Genomic DNA, 12,424 nt, shown 5'->3' on the forward strand with positions numbered 1-12,424 from the left:
CATCTAGACAATAGAGACTCTTTTGGTTTGCAAAATTTCTTCCTGCAGTGTATCAAATTTATTTTTCTGTGCACCCCATCATTATAGATTTTATTTTTCCAAACACACTAAATCAATTTCGAAAACAGTTTTCCAGAAGGTACTCACCACTTGTCCGAAAAACACTCATCCACTCCTGTTCCGAAAGCTATGATAGGGTGCGGGAACAAAGTTGATAGGGTGTCATAAGATTAGGACTAAAAGAGAATATCAAGAAGGAGAAGAATCCAAATATTTAATTTCCATGATCCTTCTAACTTTCAAAGCTTTCCACATTTGAGTTTAAATATGTTTTACTTTAAATATATAGTTACTTTTTTCCTTTAAAAAATGAGAATAAGATTATAAAATATACTTGTGATACTCAATCCATACATAATATATAAGTATTATGTGTATTTATCTTAAAATACGTAATTCTCAATTAAAATCTTCCAAAAAATTACAAATTACCTAATCAAGTCACAAGTGTCTTAGGTCCAGTAAGTGTATATTTTATATACTTTTCTTTTCTCCACCTACATTAATATTATCTTTGCAAATTGACCATTAATTTAATGACCCTCTCGAACAAGTGATGCATAAATAACCTTTTATATTATGCCAGATTCAATTGAAATAAATGAAAATAAAATAAAAGACGTGATGTATGAAAGTGTCTAAAATAAAACTATTGTATAAATCTATGGCCTTGAAGCACGTCACAGCCACTATATGAAATGTTTATCAAAAAATAGACATCATTTTAAGGTATTTGAAAATCGGCTTGCGATGTGACCATGACAGGTCACGATCCCATTGTTAAAAACAAATAGACATTATCTACAGAATAAAGGCTTCTTTTAAAAAAAATTGAACGAAAATTTGATTACATTTCCTGGTACAAATTTTTTTCCACCTCTAAAGTATCTCCATACAAGCAAAATTATAAAATTAAAAATAAAATAACTTCATTTTCTCCTCCGCTTTCTCTGTCTTCTATCATGCTCAGCGTCACTCTCATCAGAACTAGTTGAATCTGAGTCTGAACTACCAGAATCCGATGAAGCAGAACTCCCCGACTCATCATCTGATTCAGATTCTGAAACTTGTTTTTGTTGTTGCATGATAAGACGTGGCATATTCTTCAAATACTCACGTAGGTTCTCGGTAAGACCACCAAGACCAATGGATGTGAAGAAATTAATGCAGAACCGTGTGTTTTTTGGATTATCTTTTGGAAATATGGATTCAAAAGATTCTTGCATAGTTGGATCGTTTAACCGCTCATTTAGCAACCGGATTCCAAGATGTTCTGATAATTCCTGCAACATCATAAACAGATATCAACATCTTCCACATACAGATATGCATGCATAATTTACACAGTCTACAAGACAAGAAGCCCAAAATATTTTCCAGGTCTCATTATAAGTATATTTCTAAAGCTGACAATTCAAACTTCGAGAAATAATAATGCAGGTGCATAAAGAAGCACGAGACTATTTGAAATACCTGGAAGAGAATCTTAATAAATATACGTGAAGAAGAAGTTGTGTCCTCTTCAGTCAGGCGTATATATGATAAAACATGCCAAGGTAAAGCATCTGTGCCAAGTAAATGAGCAAAAAATTTTGCCACATTACGCAGTTTATTTGTTTCAAGTCGGTGAATCATGGAGTACTGCTGCACAAAGCACTTCTCAAAATTTTCTTGGTGTACTTTGTTGATCATGCAGAAACGCTGCCCCAGAAGACCATAATATCGGAGATAGGTTCTCTCTTGGCTGCAACATTCCAAAAGCATAATGCACAATTCCATCTGCCACAAATTATAAAAAATACAAAATTATAATTAGTTCAAATAAGCAAAAGGCATAACTTAAACAAATGGAGAACAATACATTCTATTCTGGAAACGAATGTTCAGTCTGAGTAACTACGTATAGATACAGAGTCTATGCTTGGAATGGTTAAAAGCTTGTAACAGCTAGACATATATCCACTGGTTATATAAAAGAGTATGAAATCAGATAAAAACTAAAAGAACAAAATAAAATAACCTTGATCCGAGGTGATACTAAGCTAAATTCAAATCTAAAAGATCAAGTAGTGCCAAGATACAAATTCGCAAATTAGTGAGTTTATACAGGGGGAGACATAAAGAAAGAGAGCATTCAATTTTTCAATATATTGAACTAGATTCTAAAGTTCTTCCATGTTCATAAAATATATAAATTTGACATACTAAAATATTTAAAATAAGAAAAAGGCAGCTAGTAATAATTTAGCAAAAGAAAATGAATTCTAGCAGTGATTCCGATCTCACCTCTTGACCTGGCTCTAGCTTAATTTTCAGAAGCTTATGACCTGCTTCCTCAAAATCAACACTAGACATAATCGTTAAGTATATTGTCCTTCGAAGATTGACAAGATTTGTCTCTGTTTCATCTTTTATTTGCATCTGTTCTTCATCCTCTTCATCAGACTCATCCTCTTCATCTTCATCATCTGACTCAGCATCCATGCCTTCCTCTTCATCCTCGGATTCCTCACCCAGCATTGATTTCTTCAACTCTTCATACCGCTTCTCATTCTCCAGGAAATTGGGGTCTGGCTTGAATATATCTGAGAAAAAACAAAAATAGAATATAAAGAAATCAAAATGGCCAGCGACCACAATCAATCAAAGAAAATACATATACAAACTTCCAAAAACAAAATATACCAAGGGAAATCTCAGGATCTATCTCTTCATCCAAGGACACTTCATGAGTTAACTGATCTTCCTGCTCCACAAGATCTAGCTCAGGACGAACAGCTGGATAACCCTATTAATGCAATGCAACCATTGTAACACATTCTTTAAAGTACTCCTTTATTTACAAAAGTATGTCTTATTATGTTAATGTGTCATTCCTATCACAAACCATAAAAAGTACCTGAAACTTCGCTTTTCTTATTGCAAACAAGCCTTCAATCAGAAACTGAACACGTTTGTCAATTTCTCCCTCATGAAGAATCCCACGAAAACGCTCAAAGATACCTGCAAATTATTAAATCTTATTTACTAACCACGAGCGAGAAAACTCACATGGAGGTTTTCTCACATGGAGGTTTTAGTAATAAACGACAATATTACAGCTTTGATATTTTAAACAAGAACTGCTTGCCCCACACAGGGTAAATAAGGAACTCATCAGTAGATTGTCCACTTCTAAATCCTTCTCTTGAAGGGTTGTGTGGTTTATTTATTGTTTGTTTGCTTACACCTACCTTCCAATGCACTCTTTTCCCCAATTGTCGGCAATCTTCAAGCATAAATTTTATCTGTCCATAAATGTTTGGCAATCAATATTGTTGTGTTGGTGTGTGATCATTGGATGTTGTCAATTATTTGTACAAGTACACCATATTTTCACCGGATTATTTTAAGTTTCATATTTTAACAACTCACGACACCAGACAAATTAATTTTCATTTCTTCCATCCATATATTATCTAGCACTCCTGCAAGTCACCTTTGATCTAACTTGTTTCCTTACACGATTTCATGCAACTGGAATCTTAAAACCCTTGATTCCAGTTTGCCCCTCTTTTGCAGATGAGGTAATCTTAACCCGAGCATCATTTACTTATCTCTAACGTGCTATCCTAGAGTAGTTAATACCATCAAGCAGACGAAAAAAGGGTTTATAATGTAAAAGGAAGTGCAATAGGAAACAATAAAAGACAAATGCCAAAGTCGTTATCACATTTAAAAATAAAAACCTAAGCACACAGTTGCCATATAGTTTGAGGATTCTCACCATGAAGACCCTTAGGTGAGAGATCCTGCAGTATTGAACCACATTCTGTCACAAAACCAACAGCTACTTCAACACTATCGTCAGTAGGTTTCTCGAGCAAAACTGTGAGTAACTCAAGAGCAATGATCTCATGAGCTACTTGCTGATTCACCAGATGCCCTATAAATTTAACAGCTGCTAGTAATTGAGGCTATCAATGATGAAAACAAACAAAGAAAAAAACAAATCAGAAGCATAGCAAAAGAGAAATAAAAGAAAATTAGAAAAAACAAAATTGATCTCAGAATAAGAATAATAATCACATACCTTGTCATTCCGCTTATAAGCCCTCTTAAGCTGCAAAACAATCCTTCTAAGCAAAAGATCCCCCACCTCGGGAAACTTTGTATTAACAACAGCAACCAAGGCAGCAAAAACATCTGTAAATCCCGGAGATGCCATCTGTGACTTCATACATGACCGACAAAAAAGTCCCCTTCCCCTGATCAGGTTTTCCGAAAACAATTCAGGAATTATATTTTTTATGTTTGTAGCATTAACCTTATTTACAAGCCCGTTTATGCTCTTTCTCAGAGCATCCCACGTTAACCTTTGATATTCTACACTACTTTTATCCTGAACTTCTTTCATCATCATCGCCATCTTAAAGGGGGGAATGTAAACACCTCCACTCTTGCCCAAATTAGATGCATCACCGTTCAGGTTACCTCCTGGGATAGTTGTCTGTCGTTGAGGATTTGCATCTCTAACAGTTCTCCCATTTCCATTCTCTTTCTTCCTACTTTCTTCTTGCTGCTTGCTCACACCCTTATCCCTGTGGTTGCGCTCATTGTCATCATCCCTTTCAGGTCTTCTTCGTCTCCTATCACTATCCCTCTCTGATTTCCTTGCCAACTCCCTATCATCTTCCTCCGAATCATAACGTGAGTGTCTGTTACCACCCTTTTCCACTTTTCGCCTCTTATCCCTATCACTATACCCGTCTGATTTCCTGGTCAGCTCAATGTGATCTTCTTCTGAATCATGCCGTCCACGGCGATCCACAATTCTACTCTTGCCTTCCTCCCCTCCTCGCCATCTATCCCTGTGATGCAATCTATGACTCTCTTTCTCCCCTCGCCTTTCACTCTGACCATTCACTCGACGAGAAGCCCTATCACCCCGGCTATCTTCTTCAGCATCTCTCCCCCCACGTCCATCATAATCCTGCGACAGCCTCTCATCCTTTCCCTTCTCTTCACTAACCCTCTTTTTATTCACAATCTGACCCTCCTCCTCTGAGCTCTCTGACTTCTCCTTTCTCTCCCTACTCCTACTTTTTTTATCACTCCCCATAACACCATCCCTCTCAGCTCTATTTATCTCTTCCCCCGAGTTACTTCCATCACTATTATCCCTGCGGTGACCAGAACTCTTCCTACCACTCCTACCACCACGCCGATACCTATCCCTCTCTTCATCCTCAGATTCGCAGCCACTGCGTCTCCTCCCATCATCTTCACTCGACTCGCTGCTACTGCTGCGTCTTCTGGCCATGTCAAACCCTAATTTAATCCAACATAAGTTAAATCCACAATAAAAAAACACGGGGAATACACAAAATTGCGGTAATTTCACTGCCAAACTGCTTAAAATTGTAAAATGAAGTGTGAATGGGAAAACGAAACAAAAATCACAATAGAAGACACTATGTAATAGAGTGAAAAAGAAGAGAACAATTGAACAAGCCAGAAACAGGAACCTTAGGTCGTGCCAGAGAACCGAGAAGTTGAGTGAAAGAACTCGATGGATCTTTGCAGAGATGTGTTAGGTTTATGTTTTGAAAGAAAGATGTGAAACGAGAGAGATGGCGGTTGTTTTGCAGAAGTTCTTAGGTTTAGGTTTACAGAAAGGTGGATGCTGATGAATGATTTGTAAAATTATGAATTAATCCGTAGTATACCTAAATAACGTGATTATCTATATTATCTATATTAATTATTATAAATATTATATTATATATTATCTATACTATTATAAAGAGATTTCGGATTTTTATTTTATATTTTATATAATTTTTTTATAATTAAATTAAATTTTTTACTATTTATTTTTTAACTGGACAATTTTTTAAATTTAACTATTTCTTTTATTTGATTTTTTTAAAATTTAATTATTTTTTAAACTAAAATAATAATTTTTAATAAAAATATTTATATTTATTTTTAAATCTATAATAATATTTTTAGTTTTATATGATAACACAATTTTATTTATTTATAATATATATATATATATATATATTATAGATTTTGGTATGCTATAGAAATAATTTATTTAAGATAAGTTTTATTTTATATGATGATTCACATTATATCATTTTATTATTTTATTGCTGAAATGTTTAGATTTAATAATTTACTTGGTTCTTATATTAATTGATTTTTTCAATTTAGTACTCGGTTTTAAAAGTATATATATTGGGTTCTAAAGTTGTCAAAATTATAGGAATCAATTTCCTTTTATTAAATTGGCAGAAACAGAATTAACTCCCAAACGTGAAAAAGGAATCTGCATTTTTTTTCTCTCTTCTATGCTTTTCCTCTAATGCCCTAGCTTTTTCTCTCTTTTCTATATTTTTATTAAAAAAAAAATTCTCTGTCTCCTTTTGGGAAAAAAATTAATATCTTATGTACAATCTCACATAACTGAGCCAAAACACACGAAAAAGAAACCAACTGAGGCTCATTCTCCCTCTGTTGCTAACGACAAGACGGAGGAGGACGGGAATAAGTCTGATCGACAAGCGAGGGTGTTGTTCCAAAGGATCTGGAACGAAGAAGACGAGCTCGACATTCTTAAGGATATACTTGAGTTCATCTCAAAGACCGGACAAGAGCCTTATAGGTATGCCACGCTTTCCACAAGTTCATTAAGAAGTCACTCCACGTGGAGGTTTCCCGCCATCAGCCGAAGGAGAAGATTCGACGGGTGAAGAAGAAGTTCGAGACTTGTGAGGCGAAAAAGAAGAAAGGGATTCAGCCTCGGTTATGGAAAATCCAAGAGGAAGGAATTGGAAAGAAGGTGGAAAATGTTGTAATATTCTGAGATGGAACTACTTGCGAATTACTCTCTACTGATTGGGGAGCAAATTAAGTTGGTATCTAAAGCCCTACAATCATCCAACAATTAAGATTCATTTGTGTTAGGTAACATTGATTAGTTCTTTTGGTACTCTATGTATCATACCTTTTGTGGATTATTGTAATTTTGGTGTTTGTGGCATAGTCTTTTTTGCTAAGGGTTGTGAAAACTTTCTGCACAATCCATTGCCCATTCTCTCTAACTCCAAAGTACACACATTTACCGTTTTTATTGTTGGGTTTGTTTGTTTGTGCTTAAAAATGTTTTTACATAAAAAGAGAAAGTGGGAAATTGCTTTTGCTTTTTGAAAACAAGGTTAGCCCAATATGTAAAATTTTGCTGATAAGTAACTATGCTATTAAAGAATATTTCTTTATATAAAATTTGAACAAATAGACCAAACTACCTTGCATGAAACGTAGTACTGATATGATTTTGTAAGGTTGTGGTCCTGATTAATTGTACATGGAGGTTTTATTATAATCTTTGATCCTGTTGTTTATATGGGAGGCCATTTCATGCACCTAAGATCGTAGGCTCTTTTAATTCTAACAACATGTGGCAACTTTTGTTAACTCTAATGGGGAATATGTGGTGCTAGTGTTGACAGTATGCTCAATTTAATAAAAGGAACATTCATTCTCATTCGGGCTTGGGTGCAGATAATGGAATGAAGTGTTTTGTGTTGAATGTCTAACATAATTTTGACAAATTGGGGAATTGCAGGAAAAGTTAATTTCTCACAAGGAGAGAAAGAGAAAAAAAAGTATTTAATAAAGATATAGAAAAGAGAGAAAAAGTTGGGGCATTGTAGGAAAAGCAAATGAGAGAGAAGAAAACGTGCAGATTCCTTCGCCACGTCAGTTGGGAGTTAACTCCGTTTATGCCAATCTAACAGAAGGGACTTAATTCATACAATTTTGACAACTTTGGGATCCAATGTATGCACTTTTAAACCACGTACTAAACTAAAAAAAATCACTTAACATAGGGACCAAATAAGCTATTAAGCCAAATGTTTAATATATATATATATATATATATATATATATATATATATATATATATATATATATATATATATATATATATATATTCAATTCTTATCTTATTAATTAAAATGAATCATATTTTAATGTGTGTTCCTTTTAAATGGAAATTACTTACGATTGAATAAAAAGAATATGTCAAATACATGTTAAAATATCTCATGTTGACATCACAAATCAATACACATTCAATAATATGTATTTACAAAACAAACATTAATTTTATCCAATTAATCATGTACACATAAAAACAAGACAAGAAAAGAAAATAAGAAAACAAATCACGAATGTAACACACCAATTTTCAGGGAGTCACGGGTTATTCAAAAATCAGTAAAATTTTAAACTTTAACATAATGTGGAAACGTATTTTCAAAACCTCAACATTTAAATATGCATAAAACACAATAGTTCTAAGCATTTGTCCAATGAAAATAACGAAGGAAATAAAATAACTCTCATTACATTGTTTTAAAGTTCAAAAGTAATAATTGTCAATATAATCCCAAGTTTGTCCCTCGTCATCTCTCGAATCTATCATGTCTCAACACCATCTGCAACATCATGTGCTCATGTATAACATCACACATTATACGATCATCGCACTCACATGCACACACACAAACATGTATGGGTAAGCTACCGGTAAAACAATCATAATAACATGATATAAACATACTGATTAAATCAACAATAATCAAACACCTCATACATAATAATAATAACAATAGGAGTCTGATTCCTCTAATATAACAATTTAATCAAACGAATTACTCTATCCTCGATCCTCGATCCTCAATCCTTGATCATCATCAGAGGTACACCACCAACATGATTATCCCAATCATGAATCACACTGTGAGCATCACCAAACCATGAACTCCAACATGACAAGACTCAGTCACACTCCTGTACCCTACCTCAATGACTGTAGCCGCTCCTACAGCCCCATTTGTAGCTTCCTCATACAAATACACTTGAGTCATCCTTCTTATAGCTTCGGACCTGTTCCCCTATCACACAAGGCTGAACATCTATCCCCCTCACCAAAGAAGATTCAACACTCAAATACCATTCTCTTTTCTACAACTATTTTCCAAAGAGAATGTCACCCTCTTTTCAATAACCAATGCCAAAGAGAGTCATCCTCTTTTCAACAACCAATGCTAAAGGGAATATCCCTCCCTTTTGATCGAGGTCGAACCTGAATAAAATTAAGGTTAAAGCCATTCGAAGGTCCCCATTTTCGTGGGGTTGTCCCAGTTACATCCTCGTCTTTTAAGTTTTTCCAATTAAGTCCTTAATATTGAAAAATTGAATCAATTGGGTCCCTGTCGTTAAATCAACTTAACGGGGTTAAGTTTTTGCTTACCTGTGAGGGTGACATGGATAATTTTGGAGACGTGGCGTGCACATACCCTTATACGTGGCTTTTTATTAATGAAACCCTTGTATGTGGCATTTTCTAAATGAAACATTTAAAAAATTGTGGTTTTTCTGAAAGATTTTAAAATTAAGGTTAATTGAAGTTTGAATTGAGAAGAGAAAATCTGAAGCTTCAAATTGGCAGGATGTCAACCATGGAAGCATCTCCGTTCTGCGTTCATCATCAAGCCTATATTCACCTGCAAACAGAAACCAACCCAGAATTGTGCCTCCGCATTAACAACCAAAAATCATCATCTTCATCATGAACCAAAAGACGTGAAGCTCCTCCCATGGCCGTCATCTCCTTCGCAAAACCTGCATCAGAAATCGGGACCAGAGAAAAGTAAATTCGCGCAACAGTCCGAGAACCCTAAATCAAACCCTACGAAGAATCCTAAGCGCAAATTTCATCTACCCCTCTTCTCTATCTCGCGCCACTCAAACCTTCATTTGACAACCATTGCAACCAATCAAACCAGAATCATGTCACCTAGGAAACCATCAACACGAGTCCAATTCACTGAAGCCATGACAAAACGCGAGCAGCCGTCGTAGAAGCAAGAAAGTGTTTTCCCCTTGCCAATATGAAACCCTAATTGATGAAACCCTTGCACAGACCGCTTCAGATTTTCTCTGCCATGGGCTTTAGTCTTTGTTTGTTGGTAACTGCGCGGACCTTGATGATATGGGGTTGATTGAAATTGCTAGAGGATGTTCCAGGCTGGTTAGCGCCACCGCGAGAATCGTGAACTCCTTGCGTCGTCGCGAGACCACGCCGTGAGAGCTCCAACACCTTCGTTTCTCCTCCTCGAGCAATTGCGAGAATCATAAAATGTTTCAGAAATATCCCAACTTTTAAAATGTTCTTTTAGGAAAATGCAACATGATTATTAAAAACCACGTATAACGCTATCTGCAAGCCACGTCTGAAATTACATCCACGTCACCCTCACATGTCATCAAAAACTTAACGGGGTTAAGTTGATTTAACGGCAGGGACTCAATTGAGTCAATTATTCAATAAAAAGGATCAAATTGGCAAAAATGAAAAGATGGGGATGTAATTGGGACAACCCCACGAAAATGCAATATAAGCTAACAGAATAACCCCTAGGTCATCTCTTAAGGACCAAATGTGGTTCAGGAATTAGATCAAACACATGGTGGAGGGTTTTGAAGGTGGTTTTGTGTACTGAAATAAACTAACTAAAGCACAAATTCAAACACAGATTTAAAGAACGATTAAAGATAGGTTGGGGCTAGCTTGATTGCACTTGTTTCCAATCACAGATTCACAACAAATATTCAATCATATGACCCTTAATCCAATACAAAATAGACAATTAAGCGAAGTTTAAAATGGTCTTCATAAAATGTGAATTAAACAAACATAATCACACATATTCATCAGTTCTACACAAACACAGTAATCAACTAAGCGAAGATCATCATGCTCAAATTAGACAACTAAGCGAGGATCAATTGCACAGAACATATTGCATATATGCAGGGCACACAAAACATAATCACAATTAGGCTTTAATAATCTCAAGGAAACCTTTGAAACCTCAGTAATCACCAACCCACAAAATTAAACTTCCATGAAATCAATTTCAATAAAGGAAAACGTAGCAGCTTAAGAACATAGTGCAAAAACGAAATTCAAATCAATTAAAGCAGCACCCAATGCCGAAAACAAAACTCTACTACTAAAACGAAATTAGAAAATGCAAATTGAATAGAAACAATGTTGGAAAAACACAATTGAATTGAGGAAAAACGTAACAGGAGTAGAAAACGAATTGAAATTGGGAAACAAAATCAAAACTCTAAAACGAAAGTGCAATGCGAGAATGGAATGAAATTTAAAGTGAAGAATCGAAAGTGCAAGCTAAATAAAGAAAACAAAATTGTCGTAGTGAAATTGCATTGAAATGTAAACCAAAACCTAGAACCCCAAATTGAGGGAGCTCTCCCTTGCTGTCCAAAGCTTAGAAAATGTAATTGAGAGAGTGAGAAAGTGTTATGGGGTCTGCCCCCCTTTTGCACATAAGCATAGGTCAAGCCACTAATGGACCTCTACAGAATGACCAAAAACCGCCCAAAAAGTCAAATATGTCCAAAAATATACTAAAAACGAATTTACAATTGAATTAAATCTAAAATGCCTATGTGAAGAGTGGTTGTTGACGTTCTTGCCCTCTTGAAGTTCCAAAATAATATTCCAACAATTCCCTGCAATTAATAACGGACATAATTAGCCTTAGATAATTCAAAGTAACTAAAATAAGACTTACTGGTGAAATTAAGCCCAAATACCAAAACTGAGGAAATGTTGGACAATTAAGCACAATTCCTTAATCAAATGTAGTACAATAAGGTAAGTGAATAGTAGAATGTATTGATTCATCAAAATACACCACACTTAGCCTTTTTCTCTCTTGGGCAAAATCAAGACATAGATAAAGGGAATACATAAAAGGACATCAGGGAAGTGACACAATCTCAACAGACAGAATAAAAAAGACTCACAAGGAAACAGACAGATTTACACAGTCCTAAAGGGATCTGGAAATAGAAAAGGGGGTAGACAACATCCAACACACAAAGAATCAAAGAAAGTAGATACTCATGCTAATCATCCAAGAAATTTCAAACATGGCAAAATAATCACTCAGCTTAAGAGGTGAATTGCTAAGGGTTGAAAAACCGTTATTTTTATCCTTAATTTTGACATTAAAAACACCCTTTATGACTTAGAAACTAGCTTGAAATCATGTTTTTGCTTAAGTTGTGGAAATAAGAGAGTTGGATAGGTTTTATGCTTGGTTTTCCTTGTTTTGACAGGAATTAAGATGAATTGGATGAAGAAGTTGAAGTAGCAAGGAGTTGGACTCAGGAAAGGAAGGAAAAGTGCACAAAAGAAGAATCGCAGCCACCGTTGAGCGTCATTTTCACCACTGAGCGCCAATATTGATGTTGAGTTCTCTGCCTGACG

General features: G+C 35.1%; 1 protein-coding gene and 1 pseudogene across 1 annotated transcript; one reads left to right on the plus strand and one right to left on the minus strand.

Annotated features, from left to right (window-relative positions):
* Window positions 1-857: 857 nt before the first annotated feature.
* Window positions 858-5,742, minus strand: LOC148193420 (uncharacterized). Its single transcript, XM_088098884.1, has 8 exons — window positions 5,568-5,742; window positions 4,133-5,370; window positions 3,827-4,016; window positions 2,960-3,063; window positions 2,746-2,848; window positions 2,347-2,645; window positions 1,534-1,839; window positions 858-1,343 (listed from the first exon to the last, which is right to left on the minus strand). The coding sequence occupies exons 2-8, from the start codon at window positions 5,360-5,362 to the stop codon at window positions 990-992; spliced, it is 2,586 nt and encodes an 861-aa protein (XP_087955010.1). The 5' UTR covers window positions 5,363-5,370; window positions 5,568-5,742; the 3' UTR covers window positions 858-989.
* LOC148193421 (GLABROUS1 enhancer-binding protein-like 1) lies at window positions 5,673-6,998 on the plus strand (annotated as a pseudogene).
* Window positions 6,999-12,424: the final 5,426 nt, after the last annotated feature.

Source organism: Vigna umbellata, chromosome 9, assembly GCF_029865625.1.
Source record: "Vigna umbellata cultivar VRB3 chromosome 9, Vumbellata_1.0, whole genome shotgun sequence".
Classification (NCBI taxonomy): Eukaryota; Viridiplantae; Streptophyta; class Magnoliopsida; order Fabales; family Fabaceae; genus Vigna; species Vigna umbellata.